We start from the raw sequence: 26,505 nt of genomic DNA on the forward strand, positions 1-26,505 counted from the left end.
TAAGAACTGGATCTCTTATCAGTCTGTGCTTTGTTTTCTGCCTTGCTTATCCTCTCGCATTATTATGTGGAATTGTTCTTTGATTTTATTTTCCTTTCCACTTTACGCTTGGACACGTTTCTAAATTACAAGTAATTGATGGGAGAAAGCAAAGTTCTGCCCCCAGCAAAAGACACAATGGTTGGCTACACCCGACATGCAGGATGTGCTAGTGAAAAGTCAATAATCAACCAGGCTGTTGGTTATTCAATGCCAGCTCTCCCACAGTGGACCAGAGCCTTCTATAAAACGTCTGCCAGCCTCTCCCTGGGTATTTCGATGGGACAACATGGCTGAGACATCTATTTTTCCCATTATGATGCTGACAGTGATGACCGGTGTAGGAAGAGGGGTAACTGACAGCCCTGGCAGAGGTCAGTACGACTCCTCATACTATAGATTTATGTGTTCAGTTTCCAGACATGGCTTTTATGATGAGATCTTATGCAGGTTACTAGAAGACCATTGATGTATATCTGTATAGGTAATTCTGGGCTTGGAACATTATTATTATTATTATTATGGTCACCATTTGGTGCCTCTTTTCCCAGAGGACCTAAGGCTAACTACCTTATTAAAATGTTTCTGTTCGTAAATCCCAAAAATGCTGTTTTAGGTAGGTTACTTGCTCTCAGCAAGTATATGGAGACTTATTTTCATGCAATGCTCCATGGGAAAAATATATGTAAATTAGCTCTTGTTCTCCATCTGTAGACCGCTGTTTCGGGCTTCTTGCAACTTGTATGGAGTAGTCCGGAGCGGCGTGTAGTCGGCTGGATGGGATTGTCTTAGATTTAGCTCATTGGCAAATGCTGGTTATCACCAGAACATTGTTCTGTACTGACAAGGGGCAAGAAACCGGATACGGCCGTCTAATGATGGGTTGCTCTTCCTTTTGGATGCGTCTCCAGTTTTGTTGAAACAAACTTATTTTTATTCCATTGCATGAAAATAAGTCTCCATACACTAACCAGGTCTCTTCAGTGAGAACCAGTACACCCCTAAGTCCTCTCATCTAGCTAACCAGTATGCTGATATGTACTGATGAGGGATAAGACCCCCAAGCAGATATCTACAGGTGGCTTGCTCTCCCTTTTGGAGGAGTTTCCAAAAACAGAAGAATTTCTGCTCATGGGAGACGTTGAATTAAATTATAGGTACAAAGCCAACGTTATAACCATAGTGGTTGCGTAGGCTATGGTTGCACCTAGAGCATGAAGTGGTCTAAAAGGTATGCGTGGAGACCAGTATAAAAAGTGACGATGTGATGTGTAATAGCTCAGGGATGCTGTTATTAATTTAGCATTGGTTCCCAGGAACATCAATTTGCTCCTGAACTATATGAAGAAGCCTCATACGCACGTGAAAGCTTGTGGTTTGGAATTATGTAACCATACTCATTCTGTGTGCCAGCGTAAAAGATGTGGCCTTTGTACAACTGGTCTAGGTGAACCACCTCACCCCAGTATCTCAGTCCTTAAGTGATATCTTCTTTAATGCATGTTTTCTTTGATTGCTCATTAGACAGATGGTAATGAAGCCCAATGGAACTGGCTTACAGTTAGGTTTATCAGTGATTTCCCCCTTTTTATTTTTTTATTTTTAGTACTAATGACTGACAATTGGCAATCAGCAAGTCTTTTGTGTCCTACACAACATGCCATGCTTGTTGCAGTCATTGTTCTGTGTGATGTCACTTCCATCTGATATCCACCTGTCTACATATGTCAGTGACCATTGGATCTGTTCACCAGACCTAGTTGTGGTGGTCACAGACAACAACAATGCAGTAATCTGCTATAAGATGTGTCCTGCTGGTGTAGCCTAAATGTACAGCAAATTATATGTGAACTCGTGCCTTAGTTTCTAGGTGTGGAGAACGTCCTGCCGCCAATGCATCTGTCAGCTACGGTCTGCTCTCTCGTATTGTTGGAGGGACATCTGCAGTGAAAGGGGAAAGCCCATGGATGGTAAGTTCCAAGAGTGGTGAGGGTGAGCACTAATGTTGCTGGATGCATGTAATATACACTACTATTTAGGGATATTTGGCTTGTGGGTGAAATTTCAGGATGAACCTATAATGTACTCTAACCTCTACAGGTGAACTTAGTGTGACCCTCTCTAAACCTTTGAATGCAAATGTCCAACTGTTCAGTGTTTCAGTACTTTTTGCACAACTTGCTGTTCTCTAGCAAGGAGCTTAACGGCAAAATTCACAACAGGTGTTTGATCCATGAATCACCCAATAAATTTCCTGGTTCAATTGGTATTTAAACAGTCCTCCTCATCATGCTGTTCACATTTTAACATCATGAGACCAAGACGACACCTAACAATTGATCGACAGTACCTCGCCATTGTGAGGCTTCAAGCAGGATGTTCTCAGAGGGAAGTGGCCACTGAGCTTAGAGTGTCATCAGCAGGTCGCAACAGAGGTAGACTGGAAGACTCACAGAAAGGCGTAGAACTGGACGTCCTTTGGCTACATCCCACACTGATGACCGCTTCATTGTGAACAATGCCCTGTGGAACCGCATGATAAATGCCACACAACTCCAGGCACATTTAAGGGAGGTGAGAGGCACACAAGTTTCAGGTCAGACCATTCAAAACTGTTTACATCAGCGTGGTCTGCGTGCTAGATGACCTGCAAGGGTACCTGACCACATCATCAGGCACAGGCGTCAATGTCTTGCATGGGCCAAGGAGCATCTACGCTAGTGAGCCTCAGTGCTGTTCACTGATGAAAGTCGATACACGCCGAGCAGAAATGATGGCTGCCAGATGGGACTTTGGGGGTGGCAGGTGTGTCTAGTCAATACAGAACTGCCCTACACTTTATGAATGGTACAGTGACAAGCCTATACTACTTGTATAACATCATCATTAATCTAGCCATTATGTCTCTGCATGAACAACACAGGCCTAATTTCATCTTCATGGAGGACAAAGCTCCAGCTCATCCAGGTCACATCATTAGGGAACGGCTGCTGGAGACTGAGGGACCTCACATGGAGTGGTCTGCACTTTCTACAGACCTGAATCCCATTGAAAACCTATGGGATCAGTTGAGTCACCGTGTAGAAGGCTCGTAACTCTGTACCCCAGAACCTCAATGACCTGAGGGCCGCCCTTCAAGAAGAGTGGGGTGCCATGCCTCAGCAGACAAGTCAACTTGTGAACAGCAGGAGACGTTGGTGTCAAGCTGTAATTGATGCTCAAGGCCACATGACAAGTTATTGAGACCCTGACATTTTTGTGGGGGTATACCCAGCACTGGGGTTGGCTTTTGTTTCAATAAATAGTTTGAGATGAGGAAATCCCCATTGCTGCTTCTACTTAAATGTCCGACTTTCATGATATAATATCATTGGAGCCTGAACTTTTTATGTTTTCCATAAATTTCACCCGAAAGCCAAATATCCCTAATATTTTGTGAGTAGTGCATATAAAACTAAGATAAATCTTGTAATATTTTCTTCTTTAGGTGTCGTTAAAAAGAGATGGGAAGCACTTCTGTGGAGGAACCATTATTAGCGATAAATACGTGCTTACCGCGGCGCATTGCGTCTTAGACAAGTAAGAAACCATTTTCCTTATATTGGACCTTAAAGAAGGAGATTTTTCTGCAGAGTTTGGCCTCCTTCAGACAATCATATTGAACACATTTTTAAAGGGGTATTCCCTTCTGGGAAATTGGTGGTATATCATTAGGTTATACCATCAATTTCAGGTGTGGGTTCCACTCATATCTCTAGAACAGGACCCCAGAAGTGAACAGAGAACAGCAGTGAATGCGCGGCTACCCTCTGTTCACCGCTATAAGAGTTCCGAAAATAGCAGAGAGCTGGCTAGGCAGCAGCAGTCCTATAGCAGTGAATGGAGAGGGGGCAGCACATGCGCTGTGTGCTCTCTTCCTTTCGGGGGCCTCTAGGTGCAGGCAATAGTGGATTATAAGAGGGGCGTTTGGGTCAGCAGCACCAGCCCTTACATCTCTGTGGGGCCCAACGCTGTCCCAAATGCACCCAGTGCAAAATAGCGAACCCAGTAAATGGCTGCACGGCCATGCATCTTCTATCCCCGGCTAGTCTATAACCCGCTCAGGCCCGCTCTACACTGCAGTCCCCACATACTGTCTCCTCGCCGGAAGAGGAGGAGGTCAGAGGAGCATCATGGCGAGAAGGAGGAAGGCGCGCCAGCTTTGAGCAGCAGACTACAGATACCATCTGACTCACATCATCTGTACACGGAGAGTGATCACTGTGTTATATGGAGTGTTACATAGGACTGCAGGTGACATCCACTATATTATCTTTACTCAAAGACGCGTATCCAGCGACCGTTCTAAATGTAAGACAGCTTCCGATCTGTCTTACATTTAGACCTTTTTCTACGCCTAAGGCCTCATGCACACGACAGTGCCGTTTTTTGCAGTCTGCAAACCGCAGATCTGCAAAAAACGGAAGGCGCCCGTGTTGCCTTCCGCAATTTGCGGAACGAAACGGGCGCTGGCAATATAAATGCCTATTCTTGTCCGCAAATCGCGGACAAGAATAGGACAGGTTATATTTTTTTAGCGGGGCCGCGGAACGGAGCCACGGATGCGGACAGCACACGGAGTGCTGTCCGCATCTTTTACAACCCCATTGAAATGAATGGGTCTGCATCCGAGCTGCCAAAACGGCGGCTCGGATGTGGACCCAAACAACGGTCGTGTGCATGAGGCCTAAAACAGACATAGAAAATGGTAAATAAGATGGACCTTGGCCCGTCACCTTTCCCGCCCACGCCACGCCCACAGTTTTAGACCTGGCGTGAGAAGATATCGGTTAGGCGTATTTCAAATCAGTAAATGACCCCCTCTGAGTACAAATAATATAGTATATGTCACCTGCAGTCCTATGTAACACCCCACATAACACAGTGATAACTCTCTGGGTATAGATAATGCAGTAGATGGTACCTGCAGTCCTATGTAACACTACAGAACTACAGATAACATATGGCAAAGGGCGGCTTCTCTGAGATTTACATATTTAAGCCCTATCCATAAATATGAGTCCCGGCACCCCGTTGATCAGCCGGAGATCTGGTGAGCGCAGCGGGCTCCCGGCAGCTTTCCAAGCACAGCGCCGTACATTGTATAGTGGCTGTGCTTGGTATTGCAGCTCTGCCCCATTCACTTCAATGAGGCTGAGCTTAAACTAGGCCACGTGACCGATGTACAGTGACATCACATGGCCTAGAAAGAGGCCACAGAGCGCCGGCCTCTTCTAACAGCCGATTTGCTAGTGCTGGACACCCGCCAGTCTGATATTGATGGCCTATCCAGAGGGCGAGACGCAAGCCTCATTCACACGTCAGTGTTCCACGGACTGCACGCGTCCCCATTCATTTGAATGTGTGTATTCAGCCTAAACCTGGCGCACCCAAAGAACACTTGTAATCATAAGAGCAGTGGTCTCTGGACTGATTGATGACAGTGGAGTATCCTGTCTGGCGTCTCAAGACGTTTTTTTAAAGTACCATCTTTCAGAATTACTGCTCTTATAGTACATGGTCGCCTGATTATTCTTACCCCTCACTTGTACCTTATTATTGTACACGACTTTTTTAAAGTACTATTAAAAGTTATGTTTTAACGCTGGTGAGCCCCAAATCTTGAAAGGGATCCGAATAATCGAATTCAATATTCCAACTTTGGTAGATATTGCTTTATTCATTTCTGGCAGAAATCAGAATAAGAAATGTCAGCTCTCAGTAGTGCAGCCTCAGACTTTGGGCCTGTAATTTCAAATGATCGGACTGGTGCACAGAGATTTAGAAACTGTTTTCATACTTTAAATGTCCCCTTAAAGGGAACCTGTCACCAGGGTTTTGTGTCTAGAGCTGAGGACATGGGTTGCTAGATCGCCGCTAGCACATCCGCAATACCCAGTCCCCATAGCTCTGTGTGCTTTTATTGTGTAAAAAAAACGATTTGATACATATGCAAATTAACCTGAGCTGAGTCCTGTAGGTGAGAGGAGTCAGGGACAGGACTCATCTCAGGTTAATTTGCATATGTATCAAATAGTTTTTTTTACACAATAAAAGCACACAGAGCTATGGGGACTGGGTATTGCGGATGTGCTAGCGGCGATCTAGCAACCCATGTCCTCAGCTCTATACACAAAATCCCGGTGACAGGTTCCCTTTAAGGTCCTTTTACCAGATTATTCTGTTGGTTCTCTTCAAAGCTCTTTCAAAAACTGTCAAAACTCAATACTGGAATCTCCGTTACGTTTTTGCTTTGCCCTTCGCAGAAACTTTGAATATCACGTGAGCGTTTCGATTGGAGATCACGATTTCACTGTATATGAAAGGAGTGAACAGCGTTTCGCCATAAAAGCTGTTTTCAAGCACCCCAACTTCAACCCGAGCAGGCCCTTCAACTATGACCTCGCAATACTGGAGCTGGTGGAAAGCATCACATTTGGTAAATAATGACCTTAGGCCTGTGGAGGGACGGTGTAGCTATGGGGGATGCAGAAGTAGCTGACGAGAGGCACAAAGACCGCCCCGGCCACATAAGAAGACCCCAACATAAAAAATGGCAGATGGTAGATGGTAGGCCCGTTACCCCCCCCCCCCAAGAAAGTTAAGAAAACATGCACAAACTTTTTTCAATGTTTTCAATAATATTTATAAATAAAAATAAAACCCCTTAATAAAATAAACCTCTGCACACCCCCTGAACGAAATAAACCCATTAACCCCCCTTAATAAAACCCATTAACCACCCCTTACTAGACCCCTTAACCCTTCCTTAATAAAATAAAAACCTGCACCCCCTTAAAAAAATCACTTTCCATCTGCACCAAAAAGAAAAAAAATCCAAATCCCCATCAATAAAATGAACAAATCCTGCACCCCCCCTTAATTACACCCTCTCTTCTCCCCTTAATTACACCCCCTCCCTCCCCACCTTAATTACACCCCCTCCCTTAATAACACACCCCCTTAATTACACCCCCTCCCTCCCCACCTTAATTACACCCCCCCTTAATTACACCCCCCCCCTTAATTACACCCCCTCTCTTCTCCCCTTAATTACACCTCCTCCCTTAATTACACCCCCCCTTAATTACACCCCCTCCCTCCCCACCTTAATTACACCCCTTCCCTTAATTACACCCCCCCCCTTAATTACACCCCCTCTCTTCTCCCCTTAATTACACCCCCTCCCTTAATTACACGTCACCTCCTCCCTTAATTACACCCCCTCCCTCCCCACCTTAATTACACCCCCTCCCTTAATTACACCCCCCTTAATTACACCCCCTCCCTCCCCACCTTAATTACACCCCCTCCCTTAATTACACCCCCCTTAATTACACACTCCCCCCCTTAATTTCACCCCCTCCCTCCCCACCTTAATTACAAACCCCTCCCTTAATTACACCCCCCCCCTTAATTACAAACCCCCACTTAATTACACACACACCCCTTAATTACACAATTATTTACTCACATTTTGATGATGCCTATTGCCTCAGGCTCCGTCCGACCGCTGGTACCATTAGGTGACACTAGCATGTCACATCCCTTTAATTAGCTTCTCAGGCTGCTGTAGGTCAACCTGCAACATGATCCCAGATGCAGTAAGAGGCAGAGACTGAGAACAAAGCAGGGTGGTCTGATGGCAGATCCTGGGCTCGAGGTGACTGTGGTGGGGGGTGGGCTTCCTATGAGGAGGAGCGCTGAATGCAGTGCCAGGCGCCGGGTAGCACTATGCGGCTCTGACACTGGGCAGTATGGGCAGGAGGCGGCAGGTGGCGAGAGCCCGGGTGAAGGCTCCTGCAGTGCCCCTGCCATGGATGAGGCTGTATTTCTATGGCATGCACGGCCTGACGCTGGACGTGCTCAGCGTCGTGACGTCATGTTGCGTGCCGCTGCCGCCGCAATAATCCTGATTCCTTCCAAGCCGGCTCCAAGCCGGCGCCTGGCGGAGTCGCGTCGCGGTGCAGCAGTGGATGGAGGGGTGACTCCGTCATGGGCCTGGCACCCCCCTTGTGAGTGGCACCCGGGGCGGGCCGCCCCACCCCCGCCCCCCCCTTGGTACACCACTGCATTACACTGAGTGTATCTTTTGTATTTTTACTTTTAAGATAAAGATATCCAACCGGCATGCCTACCGAGCCCCGATGATGTATTTCCAACAGGAACTCTGTGTATCGCACTTGGTTGGGGACGTCTAAAGGAAAGTAAGAGACCTCAGCCCTACTATGCAGGAATAACTTAAAGGGCATCTGTCAGCAGTTTTGTACCTATGACACCGGCTGACCTCTTACATGAGCACTTGGCAGCTGAAGGCATCTGTGTTGGTCCCATGTTCATACAGTATGTGCCCGCATTGATGAGAAAAATGCTCTAGAATTGCTCTAGTAGCAATGGCATTGCCGTTACAACTAGAGGCTCTGCTCTCTCTGCAACTGCTGCGCCCTCTCCACTTTGACAGGACCAGGCATTATCACAATTTCACTGCCTGGTCCTGTCAATTCAAGTGTAGCTGGCGGAGCAGTTGCAGAGAGAGCAGAGCCTCTAGGTGTAATGGCAACGCCCCCGTTGCTCCTAGAGGCTCATTTGCATATATTAAAACATCATTTTTCTCAGCAATGCGGGCACATAGGAACATGGGACCAACACAGATGTCTTCAGCTGCCAAGCGCACATGTAACAGGTCAGACTGCGTCATAGGTACAAAACTGCTGACAGATGCCTTTTAAGATCTCCGTACTGTAACCGGTCTTTACCCTAAATTTGGTATTTCAGATGGAAGGTTACCTAGCAGCCTGCAAAAAGTTGTTTTACCTCTCATTGAGTACAGAAGGTGCTTGAGCATCATGGATACTGTGGATCGGCGTTTGGCATTTGAGACGGTGGTTTGTGCAGGATTTCCAGAAGGGGGAAAAGACGCGTGTCAGGTGCATGATTCTTCATCATAACGTATGGGTTAGTGGTTCTGGTTAGTGAAGGTCAATGACGTGCCAAGAAGAAAGGAGGACCCATTGCAGAGATCATGTTGGGCCCCATTGTGGTGTGATTTTTTACCACTAAGGACAAAAGGGCTTTTCATTTGTCGTCGTCGTCCCCCCATGCCCTTTCCATGATTCTTGGGATGATTTCTGACCCCATCGTTTTGTTAATAGTGTGGTTTTTTGGAAAGGATGTCCTGTCTTGCTTCTCACCACCTAATCGCAATAGGTGATATGACCAACCAGGACCAGGTGCCTTCACTTGAAGGGCCCCATAGCACCTGCATGGTCTGCCTCGATATAATACACCCTTTCTCAGAAGGCAACTTTTATAACTAATGGAGGCATTCTTTGCAATATACCGTTTGAAAGAGTTCCTGAGTTAGGCTAGGGCTACTCAGCGACACTGGTCAAGAGATCCAACTCCTGGATTTTTTGCGACTCGCATTGTGATCCCATTCATTTTTATGGGATCACCACCACTCTGTGATCCTGGCTGCAACCAGTGTCGCCCTAGTCTTATTCAAGGCAATGATAGATGCATCCACTACATGATAGATGCATCCATCCTGAGCACTATTTATTTTTGCCTTATGGATTTATAGTTGGGTCAGAAATGTTTTTGGGCTAGGGCTAAACCAGGGACCAGAGTCTAAGAGAAAGTGTTCTTCACCCTTAACCTCAGCCAGGGGTAATGACTTTCCAACAGACAATACCAAGGTTGCTACTCCTAGAGTAGTTTGTTTTAGCAGTAATTGGAGGATAGATAAAGAGTAGACACCAGGACATGGTGACAAGGTGGCAACCAGGAATCATAATGAAGGAGTAGACGGGTCGAGGCAGGCAAGTGCCAATGTAATCAGTAGTCAGGCATAGGTCAGAGCAGAGTTTGACAAGGTCAAATATATGATATGAGCTGGATTGGATATGGAAACAGCAGAAACCAAGTGGACCTTATTACTCAGGCAAGCAGAGGGTGGGGAAGGGTTCTTTAAAAAGCCTTAGATAATGGCCAAGGTCAGAAGCAAATTGAGAGTACTGGCTGGGAGAGTAGAGGTTGGGAGCCAGATCTTGTGCACCAGCACAGACGAGCCAGCAAAACACTACAACAGTACTTGGAAAGAAGAGAGTTAAAGGAGTTGCACCAGATTAGAAACACATAACTACTTACTTCCAAAAACAGCGGCAAAATTCTCTGTGGGTTGTGTATGGTATTGCAACTCTTCCCCGTTCACTTCAGTGGACCCAAACTGCAATACTGGGAGCATCCCAGGCACCGTTTCTGGAAGAAATCAATCCTGTACAGCCTTTTTCATTTTGACTAGGCCACCGAAAAAGTTTTATTTTGTAAATTACTGATGTAGAATAGCCTGTAACATTAGGTTCCTCAGAGAGTCAATAAATACTAGAATTTGGCCCAATTGGTTCATGAACCGTTTCCATAGTAAATCTAAGAGTGGAACATTTGTATACTTGCTCACTCATTTAGAACCGGTATGATAAAATCGGCTGTCGGATTGGGCATGTGTCTACATAAAAATTTGTAATGATGTCCATACCTGTGTCCCCCGGGTATTTTTTTTTTTTTTTTGTTTTGTTTTAGGGTGACTCTGGAGGTCCTTTCCTTTGCCAGAGGAGCCAAGGAAGGTGGGTTTTGGTTGGTGTAACCTCCTGGGGATTAGGATGTGCACGGAAATGGGCAGACAATATTCTGGACCCTCCGGAAAGGAGAGGTTCGCCAGGTGTTTTCACGGATATTCAGAGGCTTCTCAACTGGCTCAGTGAAAACCTCAATCAAGGTCAGTTTTCTCATATTATCATAAGCTTTCACTTTACTTTTCATGAGGTTACAAAAAAAAAAAAGTATCTCTATAGTATCTAGGGCTGTGATGGCTAACCTCCGGCACTCCATCTGTGGTAAAACTATGACTCCCAAGATGTACACTTGCTTGGCTGTTCTCAGAACTCCATAGAAATGAATGGAGCATGCTGGGAGTAGTAGTTTCACCACAGCTGGAGTGCCGGAGGTTAGCCATCACTGATCTAGGGTATTGTTGGCCCTTGTACCCCAGTCCTCCATGTACTCTATTTCTATACAACATTTTGATTACGCAAGTTTTTTTTTTCCATCAGCTACATAAGTAGATTTAAGCTTTCTGATTTATGGATTAATACGAGATCTTAAATGTTTGTGTTTATGCAATGAATGAAGATGATACCTCAAATGTCTGTTTTCATGTGCCGTCTGAAGAAGATACTTCAGATGTTTGTGATCGTACACTGGCTGAAGAAACGACCTCAGATGTTTGTGATCACACATTGACTAAAGAAGAGACCTTAGATCTTTGTGTTAATGCAATCGCTGTAGAAAACACCTCAGATGTTTCTGTTCATACACTCAATGAAGAAACGATACCAGATGTTTGTGTTCATGCATAGAATGAAGAAGATACTTCAGATGTTTGTGATCATACGTTGACTGAAGAAATGACCTCATATTTTTGTGGTTATGTATTGACTGAAGAAGAGACCTTAGATGTTTGTGTCAATGCAATGGCTGTAGAACACCTCTATGATGTTTGTGTTCCTGAAATGACTGAACAAGAGACCTTAGATGTGTTCATGCAACAACTGAAGAAGAGATTGCAGATGTTTGTGTTCATGCATTGACTAAAGAGGACCCCTCAGATGTTTGTGGTCATACACTGACTGAAGAAACAATACCAGATGTTTGTGTTCATGCGAAGAATGAAGAAGATACTTCAGATGTTTGTGATCATACGTTGACTGAAGAAATGACCTCAGATTTTATGTATTGACTGAAGAAGAGACCTTAGATGTTTGTGTTAAAGCAATGGCTGTAGAACACCTCTATGATGTTTGTGTTCCTGAAATGATTGAACAAGAGACATTCGATTTTGTTTTTTGGCCATGCGGTAAAAGACCTCAGGGGTCCTAAAGAACATGTGTGCACCTTTAACTTCCATCAGAAAGGAGTATTTTTAAAGGCAATATTCATAGAATTTTTTTAAAGAATTTCTGGTTATTTCTTTTAATGTCGGCACTGGACCTAAATAAGAAGATGATTGTGTTGATTGGTATAATTTGAGAAGCCCTGGCCAACCACGCCACTGGAAATCTACTGCTCTAATTCGAGTTGCCGCCCCTCACTCCTCCCTGGTCTTACTGCTGGTCTGAAAGATGGTCCTAAGTGAGACTCTCCGCCATGCTAAAAGTCCAGACAGAGGAGATGTACAGAAAGTAGAATACATGGAGAGGCTTTAAAATATTATACCCAGAAAACCATGTACCTATTTTTTTCTTACAAATAAAACTTTTAAAATGCTATGCTCTAACACCAGTCCAATGGGTAGGTGATAAGTGCTTTAGACTGGAATGTCCCTTTAACTGTACACTGTGTATTATTTCCACTGATGGCTAAAAGGGTACAACCCTCTACTGATATATATTCAACGTGAAGACTGACGAACCCTACATTTTTCCTTCGACTCATGTATCTTCTTTATCCCTTTGTTTTCACTAGACAAACCTGATTTTCCAACGTATCAAGGTAAATCCTATCTGCTTGCCCTCCTCACTGAATAACATGAACCGCACATGATTACAAGAGATTTCTGTCGTATCATACGTACAGTGCAGTGCAGTGCCAATGATGGGATTGAGAAGGGAACCACGGGGGAAATACTACTTCCGACAAGCTACAGGAAATATTACTCCAATAATGAGTGAGTATGTTTAGGCACAATTTAACACTTGGGGATACAAGTGTGATTGTCAAAACTTTTGTAGAGTACAGGACAGATTTTCTAATGCTATAAATAAAGGGGTTCTACAGTTTTTTTAAACTGATGATCTATCCTCTGGATAGATCATCAGCATCTGATCGGCGGGGATCGGACACCCGGGACCCCCGCCGATCAGCTGTTTGAGAAGGTAGCGGCGCTCCAGCAGCGCCGCAGCCTTCTCACTGTTTACCACAGGTCCAGTGACGTCACGACCAGTATCAACTGTCCTGGGCGGGGCTAAGCTCTGCTCACTTGAATGGAGCTTAGGCCATTGATACTAGTCGAGACGTCACTGGGCCTGCGGTAAACAGTGAGAAGGCTGTGGCGCTGCTGGAGCGCCGCTGCCTTCTCAAACAGCTGATCGGCGGGGGTCCCGGGGATAAATCATCAGTTTAAAAAAACTGCAGAACCCCTTTAAGCTTGGACAGGCTGTCTAGACCTGCATCTAATGGAGGGGCTGGAGAATAAATTTGGTGCAGAGCAGTATTGGACTGGGGTGCCTAGGGCCCACCAGTAAAATTCGTTCTGGGGACCCAATGTACAGCTACATGCATATATTACCTGCAACAGTAAGATGCTGCAAGATGACTATTAACGGGGGTCCCTGCAGGGACTTCAGTGGGGCAGGTCTCTGGGAAAAGAGAATACTGTCTGGCATGGAAGTCATCTCGGCCAACTGAGGCTTCTATAATAATACACCGAGTAGTCTGTTAACCTACCCAATTTTTTATGTGGACATAGGCTGGTTGAGGTGTTGTGTGCTGCCTATATGTAGTTCAGTCAGCCTACTGTGTCATGTGCTACTTGTGCAGAGGCTGTGGACTAGGGGCCCACCATGCTCAGGGGCGCAGCGGTGGATTCACCTGCTCCCCTCTAGGCCGGTCCAAGCCTAGTGCAGAGATAGACAATTTTGTCTAACTTTTTCCAACTATTGGGCGGCTTAGATCGTGAAAGGATTTTTTGCCAGAATTGTGGTACAAGTTTTGGTGGAAAATGTTGCATCGGTGGTCGTGCCCTTTGCTAAGTGACGCCCCTTTGCGCTAAGCCACACTGCCACACTCCTTGCCGATCTAGGTACAGAGGATTTCTCTTAAGGGCATCTGTCAGCAGTTTTGTCCCTATGACACTGGCTGACCTGTTACATGTGCACTTGGCAGCTGAAGGCATCTGTGTTGTTCTCATGTTCATATGTGTCCGCATTGCAATATCAATACCTGGCACTGCAAGGCATGTTAACTACATGTCATATTGCTATTTTTTTTTTACTGATGCGCTGCTCCGTTGCTGCGCTATGCCCCCCGTTGTGTTTTACTGCCCTGTATGCTGACCACACCACAGCCAGGGAGAAGGAGGCGCCCCCTGAGAAACACGGCCGTCTCCTCCTCCCTGTGCCAATGCTATTAATTAGCATACAGGGCGGCAAAACATGGCAGGGGGTGGAGCAACGGATCTGAAAACATTTAGCGATGCCCTACAGTGCCAGGTATTGATACTGTAATGTCAAAACAGGTAAAAGGTCTTCTTTAATATATGCAAATTAGCTACTAGGAGCAACGGGGGCGTTGCCGTTACACCTAGAGGCTCTGCTGTCTCTGCAACTGCCGCACCCTCTGCACTTGACAGGGCCAAGCATGACAACTTTTACACTGCAAGGCCCTGTCAAAGTGCAGAGGGTGCGGCAGTTGCAGAGAGAGCAGAGCCTCTAGGTGTAATGGTAACGCCCCCGTTGCTCCTAGAGGCTCATTTGCATATATTAAAACATAATTTTTCACAGCAATGCAGGCACATATGAACATGGGACCAACACAGATGCCTTCAGCTGCCGAGCGCACATGTAACAGGTCAGCCAGTGTCATAATATCATCTTTGAGGTTACTCGATTCAGGACTGCTACAACTAGTGCCCAAGGCAAACATGGCGCCTGGCAAAATGCATCCCCTTTCCACAGTGCCCCCATAATGTAATATGGGATGCCTTGTGATGTGCCTGCCACTTCCTCCTCCACAGGACATACCAGAATTTGGTGTGACTGGTGTCACCTCCAGCGGTCCTGCGATTGGGTCTTGATGGGACATTTTTAGTTGTAGTCTAAAATTTTTCTTTTCCTTAGAAAGTGCATATGGACAATTATCGTCCCTAGAGGAAAGCACATTCTTCTGACCTTCAAAAGCTTCAACGTTGAGTGGGATTATTCTTGTGACCTAGATTATCTGGTGATCTATTCCTCATTAGGACGTCTCATTGGTGAGTCTAATACTGTGCTTATCCAGATGGAGAGCTAATGTCTGGTGCCGACAACTGGTGATGTATTGCATTCATAGATTGCTATACAGGTTGCCTTCAAAATGGCTCATAGGTCATAGAGACCAAAGAGAACAAGTCAAGTCATAGCAAAAGTAAAAATATTGCCCCATCCAGGCATTGGTTCATACCGCCACAGCCCATCTCTGAGCCACAGTGGTGAACCCTACCTCACCCCAGGTCCATTTCCAGGTCCCCTGTTTGCTAACACTATAGGTGTCATGTATGTTCTCACCACCTATGTGAGAATGGGGCATATGCTGCTTCTCCAGGACATGCGCCTTATGTCGGTAAAACATATTAGTTCTTGAATTATTTTCCACTTTTCTCACAGAAGTTCTTATTGTACCCAGTCTTAGGGCTCATGCACACGACTGTATCCCTTAAAGGGGTATTCCCATCTTAGACAATTGGGGCATATCGCTAGGATATACCCCCATTGTCTGATAGGTGCGGGTCCCACCGCTGGGACCTGCACCTATATCGAGAACGGAGCGGGGAGAGCTGTGGCTGGAGGACCCCAGGTTTCCTGGGGTCCGTCCACCACCAAGCGCTATTCCCTGCCTCTCCCATAGTAGTGAATGGGAGCATGCAGCGCATGCGCGGCCCATGCTCCCATTAATTTCTATGGGGCAGACAGAAATAGCCGAGCCAGCGCTAGGCTATTTTCGGCGGCCCTATAGAAATGAATGGAGGGCGGCTGCGCATGCAACGGGGCTCTGTTCTCGATATAGGTGCGGGTCCCAGCGGTATCCTAGCGATATGCCCTCATTGTCTGAGATGAGAAAACCCCTTTAAGGTGGATTTACATGAGCCGACTAAGCGGCCGATTGTCTAGAAGGAAGCGTTCCTTCCCGACAGTCGGCTGCTCGTTCAGTGAAGGAGACACATTTACATACTGCGATCTCCTCCACAGTATGAGGACGGGGAATAGCTATTACGGTCTCTCGTCCTCATACAGAATCATGGTTTCCAAGCAGCAGATTGCTATTTAGACCACACAATCTGCTGCCCAGAAGCCATGATGGGTGGTGCCTGCATGAACGACAGGATCACCCGATCGGGTGAACGGTGGCACATTTAGATGGCCAGATGATCGGGAAGGTCTTTCCTGATGACCTGGACGATTATTGGTGCGTCTAATTCCATCTTTAGACTGGACCACCTTGAGCCTACAAGAGCAAATGAAACTCACCTTGAACCTGTACAAAACAGGTCCATGTCCTATTTAATTGCATCAGAAATTCTACTGGACCTAGGGGGCCCTTTTGTGACTGTGATCCATCATTATGTCGGGGCCTAGCCACCCCGGAGGGCGATAATGGGTAGATTTCTCGTTGGTTTGATTGTGTGGGCACAAAAATCATCATTGGACGTCAATGATTTCATACGTGTAAACGGGAATCGTTCACTGCACGCACGATTACAGACGATTACACCGTGAGAGTGTTTAAAGGGGTTCTGCACTTTCATTTAACTGATGATCTATCCTCTGGATAGATGAAAGTGCAGAACCCCTTTAAGCACGCCACTCAAATTTTGCTTTGAGTAAATGCAATAGTCTACTTTATAAACGATGGCATATGCGATCGAAATTACGATTTTGTGAACGTTTTAAAGGGTCATTTTGAAACGACTCAATCATCGCCTCGTGTGAAGGTACCTTAAGTCTGTGCTGTGGTTGGTGGCATTAAGCGGACTCCTTGATCTTGTACTCTTATCAATCCAAATAAATTTACTTGCCAGATATACAATTATTTTCTGTAAGGTCCGGCAAATCTTTTGGTTTTCTTGTATTCATACAAGACTTCTACTACGCAGTGACCCCCTGAGGAGCCTGTGCATAGGAGTGGTAGTAGCCCTGATGAGGTGTGTCACGGCGTACTCCCTCAGGCCATTGCCCCCTGGGGATCTGTGCAGCGGAAGTATAATACTGAAGAAGGAGGCCAGAATTAAACGTATCAAAGTCTTTTTTACTAAGTGCGACATAGAACTTCAATAACAGCAATTTCCAAGTGCAATTCTCTCTGGCAACAGCAAGGCAGGTTGGATGGCTGAGCTTGTACTTGCCTAGTAATGTTCTGGGTGATGGGTGTCTTAGCCGTAGTCCCTCACCGTACTGCAGTGTCTGTAGATGCTGGTTAGAGCAGTTCACTTTACTGTTGAGCTTCACTTGAGACGTCACTTGAGGCAGGAGAATACTTAATCACTATTGAAAATCGGTTACAAGAGCAGGAGCCCTGGCTGGTGCTTCCTCTCCTCCTGCTGCAGGAGCCCCGGGAAGCAGCTTGTAAAGCACCCCGGCTCCAGGAAGTTCATAGACTGAGTATTATGAGGGGGTCAATGGCCACAGGCAGCCAATTCAACGGTACCAGAACTGCTAGAAAGTTCAGTAACCAGACTGAAGCCAAAGATCAGCACAGAAGCAGAGAGATAAAGCAAAGTAAAAAATGTTTATAAAGTTTACCTATTAGTTTACCCTTCGCCTGCCGGAGCCAAGAGAAAGATCAAGTATTGTTTGGATGACACAAGTTTATTCAAGTAAACACAGTTGAACTTTACCAGTACCGACACTATCGGCCCGATCGGCCCTGGGAGAAGGAGGGGGGGGGGGGGGGGTTCGCATATGAAATACAATATAACAATGCACTAATTATAGTACCCCCAGGACATGAAAATGCAGCACGCCAACCAGCTCTATAGCAAAGGGAATGTGGAGCGACTGACATTTCATCTTGATTGCAGGGAAATTCTGCGGCGATGTCAGGCCTCGGCCATTACTGATCGCTGATGCAAGCATCACTCTGAAGTTCATCTCTGACTTTCAGGAATACAAGACTGGATTCTCACTCTTTTATCAGGCAGTAGAACCGAACACATATCCAGGTGATGCTGTAGCCGTTGTAAACCTTTTCTAGACAAATTGTAATGACATGGTGAAAGTACAACATGGAATAAACTATTTACCTATGAAGCCACCAAAAAATCTAAAATGGAAGGGTAAAGCGCAATAGCATCTCTCCCAGGGTATGTAAAATATTCAGTAAGTCAGGACAGACCAAGTCACCTGGTGTGTGGAAGATGTCCTATGCCACAGGACACCTGCCACAACCCTTAGTGCCACCATCACGTGGAATTAACAGCCATAAGACTCCAGACCCACACCTCTCTGACATTGGTAGCATATCCCAGTGATATACCACCAATGTCTAAGATGAAACAGCCCCTTTAAGGGGGTACACATCTGCGGCAAAAGTTCCAGCAGGAGCCTCTGTTGCAGAATCCGCCAAAAATATACAAAAAAAAGAAGCCGCATGTAGCAGTATTTTGCCCAAAAGAATAGAAACCTGCCAGATCCCATTATGATGAATGGGATCCAGTAGGAGCCATTGGTGTTTGGCATATGCCAGAACCAGGGCTGCAGTTTTTCTGAACCTACCCTTTGTGTCCCCTTCACAGTAGTTATGTCCTCCTTGTGGCCCCTTCACAGTAATTATGCCCACCTTTGTGTCCCCTTCACAGTAGTTATGTCCTCCTTGTGTCCCCTTCACAGTAGGTATGTCCTCCTTGTGGCCCCTTCACAGTAGTTATACCTACCTTTGTGCCCCCTTACAGTAGTTATGCCAACCTTCGTGCCCCTTTCACAGTAGTTATGTCCTTCTTGTGGCCCCTTCACAGTAATTATGCCCACCTTTGTGTTCCCCTCACAGTAGTTGTGTCCACCTTTTGGCCCCTTCACAGTAGTTATGTCCACCTTTTGGCCCTTTCACAGTAGTTATGCCCACCTTTGTGCCCCCTTCACAGTAGTTATGTCCTCCTTGTGTCCCCTTCACAGTAGTTATGTCCTTCTTGTGTCCCCTTCACAGTAGTTATGTCCTCCTTGTGTCCCCTTCACAGTAGTTATGTCCTCCTTGTGGCCCCTTCACAGTAGTTATACCTACCTTTGTGCCCCCTTACAGTAGTTATGTCAACCTTCGTGCCCCCTTCACAGTAGTTATGTCCTTTTTGTGGCCCCTTCACAGTAATTATGCCCACCTTTGTGTTCCCCTCACAGTAGTTAAGTCCACCTTTTGGCCCTTTCACAGTAGTTATGTCCACCTTTTGGCCCCTTCACAGTAGTTATGTCCACCTTTGTGTCCCCTTCACAGTAGTTATGTCCACCTTTGTGTCCCCTTCACAGTAGTTATGCCCACCTTCGTGCCCCCTTCACAGTAGTTATGTCCTTCTTGTGGCCCCTTCACAGTAATTATGCCCACCTTTGTGTTCCCCTCACAGTAGTTATGTCCTCCTTGTGGCCCTTTCACAGTAGTTATGTCCTCTTTGTGGCCCCTTCACATTAGTAATGCCCACCTTTGTGCCCCCTCTCTGTAGTTATGTCCACCTTGTGCCCCCCTTTGGCCCCTAGTGCCTTCTCCAGCTCACCTGTTTCCCGGATGATTGTCACCTCCCAGGTTCCCAGCAGTAGTACGACGTGCTCACACACATTGCGCTGCAGGAGACTGATTCCCGGGTGTTCACCGCTCCTCCCAAACAGCCATCAGCGCAATGTGCGGCCTGCTGGGGAGCGCGGGAGCTCAGCGGAACAGTGAACCGGGGAGTGGACGGCTCCCTTCTTCACTATGTAAACAAACTGCCCGGTGGGTGCGTCCCCGCAGCCTCTGTGCCCGGGGCATGTGCCCCAGCTGCCCTCACTACGCCCCTGATCTGTAGTGCGCTAAAGCTACAGACACAAAATGTTGATCTTAGTACATCCTTGAGCGCAGGTTTATCCTGTATACACCTCTATACAGTTCCAAAGACTTTGCTTTGCTGTTTGTATAGTGATGGACAGTTCCGTGTGTTGCCACATTTCCGTGTCTATATTTTTAACATCCTTTTAGATTCTGACTGTGGATCGGTTGCTGTTATCTTTGAGGAAGGAGAAATCCAAACTATGAATCATCCCCTTTTGTACAGCAGCCATGCCAATTGTCAGTGGGTTGTGCACAGTCCGGCGAATCACATCATTAAGGTAATCGACGCAATTAAAGGGATATTACCAGTCCTCATAATAATGATCATATCTATATTATTACAAGGTATAAAAGCAGCGAAGAACATCTGAATCGTTAGAAGAATGTTTAAGACATTTTAATTTTCTCATTGATTTGTGATTGCAAATTGTAGGTCAGATCCATTCATTTAAATGGAGCTGAACTTGTAATACTTGAGATAAGCCATTGACCAGGGTGGCGCTGGTCCAAGAAAGAAAGCAGTCTAATGTCTATATACCCCAGTAGGACATATGGATGTCAAAAGGGGCGAGAGTGGGTCTCTTGCTTGGGACACCCTCTGTGAACCAGAATGGACAACCACAGAGTATTAGTGGCTTCCAGTCTGGTGGATCTGGCTCGTCCATGTATCATGTGGACAGCCATGCATTTGCAGGAGAATCGTATGGGCCCCAGGAATTACAGTTGATGGCCAGGCCAGTTGCATTTGCAGAAGGGTTTTCATTTATTACGAAAATGCAAGGGTTAAATGGGTTTTCATGGAGTAGAATATTGGTGACCGATCCTCAGGATAGGTCATTAATATCTCGTCATTGGGGGTCTGACTCCCAGCACCTCTGCTCATCAGCTGATTGACGAGGTTGCGGTGCTCCTCACAGCGCAACATAGTGGCTGTGCTTGGTACTGCAGCCCATTGTGCTTTCTCTTGAATCGGACTGAGCCAGGTCATGTGACGGGTGAACGTAACGTCCCTGACCTAGGAAGAGGCCGCAGTGCCAACCAGAGTGCCATGGCCTCTTCAAACAGCTGATCGACCATGGTGCTGGGAGTGGGACCCTCACCAATCAGATACTGATCACCTATCCTGAGGATAGGCCATCAATATTTTACTTTGGCAAACTTTAAAGGGGTTCTGCACTTTGTTTAAACTGATGATCTATCCTCTGGATAGATCATCAGCATCTGATCGGCGGGGGACTGACACCCGGGACCCCCACCGATCTGCTGTGCCGCGGCCTCCTCACTGTTTACCGCCGGCCCAGTGACATCACGACTAGTATCAACTGGCCTGGGCGGGGCTAAGCTCCATTCAAGTGAACAGAGCTTAGCCCCGCCCAGGCCATCGATACTAGTCGTGATGTCACTGGGCCGGCGGTAAACAGTGAGAAGGCCGTGGCGCTCCTGGAGCGTCGCTGCCTTCTCAAACAGCTGATCGGCGGGGGTCCCGGGTATCAGACCCCACCAATCAGATGCTGATGATCTATCCAGAGGATAGATCATCAGTTTAAACAAAGTGCAGAACCCCTTTAATTCAATCCAATGAATTTACTCAGCTTCCTGTGTTGAGTCAAGTAAAATTGGCCACAATCACACGATCCGTCTCATCTTCATCACTTGAACCATTACTCATATTGTCATTTTTTTGTGCATTTTTTCCAGATAACCTTTCTAGTATTTGAGGTTGAACCCAGTGAAGGGTGCATTTTTGATCGCCTCGTTGTCTATCATGACTTGCAAGGAACCATGGTTGCAGGTCAGCACTTGTGGTGGCTGCACATATTTCAGCCTATTGCTTTAAAGGGGTTATCCCACAAATGTACAACTTTTTATTTATTTTTAACTCCCTTATCTGAAGGACTTTCTTCCTTTTCTGTGGGCGTGCAGTAGCAAGCATCTGCATTGCATTTCTTCTTAACCCCTTCCCTTCTTGCATGAAAAATAGTCCCTCACACTTAGCCCCGGAGATACATATGGTAGGTAGTGCCCCCACAATTCCCTTCTCCCCTCTCTCTATAGATATATATTTCTATGTTTTTAGAAGTATGGATGAATGAATGGCTGCTTCGCTAGGAGATTGCTATGCTTGAAATGATGGGAGGGAGCAGGTGGACCAGAATGATAAACAGCAGGGGGCGCTACCAGAGAGGAAAACGTAATTATATATATATATATATATATATATATATTTTTTATTATTTTTTTTTTTAAAGTGTTCTTATTGCTATGCCCTATTAATTGCGTAGGAATACTTTTCATGGGAAAAAAACTTTCAAATTACATTTGAAAAGTCTTATTTTAGTGCCTCCATTATTTCTTTTTAAAGATGAAACTTCATGGCTTTCTGGCATTTATACTGATGGACTATCCTTTGGTTGGCCCAATCCTAGGCTCCCCACTGGTCAGCAATTGGCTGCGTCTCCCATCGCGGCTGCCTCTGGGCTGCACCCTGGAGTGATGTGGGTGCCCCGGGAATAACCCCTTTAATTAATGCTGACAAGATCAGATCATTATGTACCTGACTGGCGACCATGTAGAGGACTTAAGCGACCAAAGCGTGAAATTTCCCTGTAGGTTCTATGGCCAGTCCGCCCCTGGGTGGCACCTCCACCAATCACACACGTCGATGGCCATCAATTTAAAATTTGCATTGCTAGGATTGTTAGACCTCGATAGCTCGATCACAGAGACAGGTTGTAACATTCTTCTTTTTTTTTTTTTTCAGGATTCTTCTGTGGATTTGCACTTCCCGACCCGGTTCTAAGTGTCTCTAACGTCATGCAGATTACATTTACCTCTGATTATAGCGCCAATTACTTGGGGTTCCAAGCAGTCATTTCATTTGTGCTTCCATCTAGTAAGCATCCAATTTTTTTTCTGCACTTAAAAATATTCCCATTTTATGTACATGCATAGGACGGAACGGGTTTCCCCAAATTGCGTCCAACATTAGTAGTCAATAGATTTAATAATAATCATATACAGCGCAAAAATATTCCGCAGCGCTTTACAATCAGAGGGTTCGTGTACAAACAAAATCATGCACTACACAGCAACAAACAAATCGACAATTAAAAGAGGAGAAAGGAGGGCTCTGCTCGCAAGAGCTTACAATCTGAGTAATAGTACCAAAAAATTTTGCAAAAAATGTACATTTTTGCAAGATATTCTATATATGAAGGGAGTGGTCCCATAGGCAGTAATTGGCTTCCTTGATCACTATGAATATTGTTAATTTAGACAATAATGTAATTATCTATGATCTGTTCCCATATTCCAGGTCCTGTTATGTCTGAGAAAGGAAACAATCAGCCACGAAAAAATCAAGATGCAATGCAACACTTTGGTAAGTAATTTTCTATACTCCCAGTATCGCACGTGGATCCAAATTCGCCTATATTGGCCCAGATTTGCTAATGGTCCTTCGTCTAAAATCTGTCTAAAAATGTGTTGCAAATCGGAGTAAGGCCCCTTGCAGACGAGCGTGTCCGGATGCGTCCCGGGTGCATTGAGGCAAACCCGCGCGAGTAGGAACGCAATTGCAGTCAGTTTTGACTGTGATTGCGTTCCGTTGTTGAGTTTTTATCGCGCGGGTGCAATGTGTTTTGCACGCGCGTGATAAAAAAACTGAATGTGCTACCCAGACCCGAACTTCTTCACAGAAGTTCAGGTTTGGGTTCAAGGTTGTGTAGATTGTATTATTTTCCCTTATAACATGGTTATAAGGGAAAATAATAGCATTCTGAATACAGAATGCATAGTACAATAGAGCTGGAGGGGTTAAAAAAATAATAAAATTTTTTTAACTCACCTTAATCCACTTGTTCGCGCAGCCGGCATCTCTTCTGTCTTCTGTTAGCAATAGGACCTTTGATGACGTCACTGCGCTCATCACATGGTCCATCACATAAACCATAACCAATGTTGGCACACTAGGGTTTCTACACTTTTTTTTCCGACTTGCTTAAAAGGGGCATGACATATTGGAAAGGGCAAGACGCGTGGCCTAAGATTCTGCCTTTTTGCACTAGAATTTTGTCACAATTTCTCGATAGTTAGCATAAAGCTAGACTGAACTGTCTATCCCTGCACCACATCTATCATCCAGCCTGATAAATCTGGTGCCAGTCTAGACACCCTGTTTTAGTTTATGCCATTTGTAAGATTAGTAAATCTGGGGCAGTGTCTTTCACAATGGAGGCATAGTCCTGGAAACAATGTGGCCTATTGGGACAGAATTTTTCCCTGGAATTACTAAAGCTGCAGAGCATGAGGAGTCAAAGAGCACATCTAAAAACTGCTATATACCCTAACAGTGATATATTGATAATATCCATTACGGTGTAAGACACACAAAAGAAGCGCTATCACCAGTCCGAACCTTCGGGGTCGACTGTGTTTTGAATCTTCAGAACAAGGTTGCCTTATCAATGATATATCATCAGTATCTGGCAATGTGGGAACACTGAATCCAAACAAGCCGATATCCCAAGAACAGTTGGGATTTTTTACATAGAACCCCCAGTGTAGAGGCTGATCTGTTATCTGCTGGTTCCCATAACAATATAGGAAGGTAAGAAAATGAGCTCGTAACAATGTCTGCCTCTAATGCTACCAGATGTAAAGTAGAATATCAATGTGTGGCCTTGAGACATGACTTGGATAAAAATTAAGCCAGCATCTCATCTGCAGACAGCTGTTTCTGGGGGATTGCCCCCCTCATCAGTGCGGAGCAGAGAGTACCAGAATTCCAGCATTGCCTGAACTATACGATTCTGCGTGCCATTTAAGGCGCTCTCCATAAGGAGAAATTGTATTCCCTAAATCCTGATGTAGGCCTCTCAACCAGTGCTCTGCACTGATGAGGAGCAATCACCCTGAAACAGCTCTCTGCAGATGAGATGCTGACTTAACTATTATCCAAGTCATGTCTCAAGGCCTCTTACAAGGTTGAACATTGACTTATAGGATAGCCACCTTACATCTGGTGGCATCGGAGGCAGAGCTTGCTAAGAGCTCATTTGAATACCTTCTTCTAGCCTATAAGACGCCATTTAGGGTGCTCTCCATAAGAAGATATTGTATTCCCCGAATCATCTTGTCATTCAAAGGAAGGGAAACTTCTTGATCGATGGTCATGTTCCATGTACTTTATGTATCTATATCACTTACAATGTCTACCATTTTATCTTAGATGAGGGTTGTGGAGTCTCCCCATTGCCACCCAGGTTCATCTATCATAACTTAATTAAAGCAGAAGAAGCAATGCCTAACTCATGGCCCTGGCATGTCAGCATCAATTTTGGTAATAAGCATGTGTGTAATGGAGCAATTCTTTCTAAGACCTTTGTCGTTACATCTGCCAACTGTGTTGCAGACAGGTGGGTGGTCACGTGCTAGGGTGAAGCTCGAAACGTTGGTTAATGTATTTATGCTTGTATAGTTTACAATATCTTGTTGACAGTGAATACCTTCTTCTTGACCCGTGTGGTGTTGGTGAATTGAATTTTGGAATGATTTAATTATTCTTACCATTGCTGATCGGTTACCCTTAAATCTTGTTTTAGGGAGGAGTTCCCCAGTGTAGGGCTGATTGTCGCAGGACTGCATGATCTGGAGTCATCGATAAATGCTCAGGTTTGAATACTTACGTTTTTTTGCTTTCTTGTAAGCAATGAGAATCGTCATATTTGGTACAGTTATTGGCCCACGGAGTCCAATCTACGTTACCACAGACCCTTTATTCTAATGAGAGGATGAATACCGGTAAATTTCCGTATCCACCTAAGGGCACGGTACTAGGGTGGACGATGCACAGACTATTTGACCATTTGGATGTGGAATATTGTCTACAAAAATGGTGGCAAAATTAATGTTCTTACTACGGTATAAAAATGTCTTCTCTTTACAAGACAGATCCTGCATGACACTGAGGTCAAGGTATATAGTCCAAGGGTTTGGTACTACTGGAGGTCTGGTTTAGAGAACCCATTTTCGAATGCCATATTATGGATTTAAAGGGGTTATCCCATGAGTAAAGTAACAAAAAAAATGAAAATCAGACACCATATAGTACACGGCAGGACCAGCCCTGGACCTCACATGGATCCAGAGATCTCCTCATTCATTGCTCCAATTGTTCTGCTAGAATTATTTCAAGCTGTCAGCTCAAGGGGCATCTCAGAGGGCATGTCCTTTCTGCTCCAGCTGGTGCCAGCTAAAGGATGGAACTGAGCATATGCTTCCATCTCAGTGAGGTGGACAAAGAATTTAGAAAGATGGCAAACAGCAGGTGGCGCTATACAGATATATTTAGGTGAATAGCTACTGTAAGTGACTATACAATTTTTTTTTAAATTACATGCAAATACAAAAGTATAATGCAGATCCAGGTGCTGGTTTGAAAATGTAGAATATCTTTCTTGGGACAACCCCTTTAATAGAGGGGGGGGGGGGGGGGCTGGGGCCCTTTGGGACCATCATCTGTTACCATAGAGGAGAGAAGCTATAAACAGCATCTTTCTCTCTGGGGAGCTAGGCAAATCCATGTATCACAAGAACAGCCCATACATT

The 26,505-nt window shown here is 45.4% G+C and overlaps 1 protein-coding gene across 1 annotated transcript in view; it reads left to right on the forward strand.

Moving 5' to 3' along the window:
• Window positions 1–288: 288 nt before the first annotated feature.
• The window catches only part of LOC120980257 (ovochymase-2), a 38,322-nt gene continuing 12,105 nt past the window's right edge, over window positions 289–26,505 (forward strand). Inside the window, exons 1-17 of the mRNA XM_040409253.1 lie at window positions 289–413; window positions 1,903–2,009; window positions 3,527–3,618; window positions 6,345–6,517; window positions 8,190–8,285; window positions 8,854–9,005; window positions 10,660–10,855; window positions 12,601–12,627; window positions 12,712–12,802; window positions 14,973–15,106; window positions 17,909–18,049; window positions 20,044–20,174; window positions 21,595–21,688; window positions 22,658–22,789; window positions 23,213–23,278; window positions 25,127–25,313; window positions 25,500–25,569. Of these exons, the coding sequence (XP_040265187.1) occupies window positions 329–413; window positions 1,903–2,009; window positions 3,527–3,618; window positions 6,345–6,517; window positions 8,190–8,285; window positions 8,854–9,005; window positions 10,660–10,855; window positions 12,601–12,627; window positions 12,712–12,802; window positions 14,973–15,106; window positions 17,909–18,049; window positions 20,044–20,174; window positions 21,595–21,688; window positions 22,658–22,789; window positions 23,213–23,278; window positions 25,127–25,313; window positions 25,500–25,569 (1,974 nt within the window). The 5' untranslated portion in view covers window positions 289–328. The remainder of the gene's footprint in view (window positions 414–1,902; window positions 2,010–3,526; window positions 3,619–6,344; window positions 6,518–8,189; window positions 8,286–8,853; window positions 9,006–10,659; window positions 10,856–12,600; window positions 12,628–12,711; window positions 12,803–14,972; window positions 15,107–17,908; window positions 18,050–20,043; window positions 20,175–21,594; window positions 21,689–22,657; window positions 22,790–23,212; window positions 23,279–25,126; window positions 25,314–25,499; window positions 25,570–26,505) is intronic.

The sequence above is a fragment of the Bufo bufo genome, chromosome 10, assembly GCF_905171765.1.
Source record: "Bufo bufo chromosome 10, aBufBuf1.1, whole genome shotgun sequence".
Taxonomy (NCBI): Eukaryota; Metazoa; Chordata; class Amphibia; order Anura; family Bufonidae; genus Bufo; species Bufo bufo.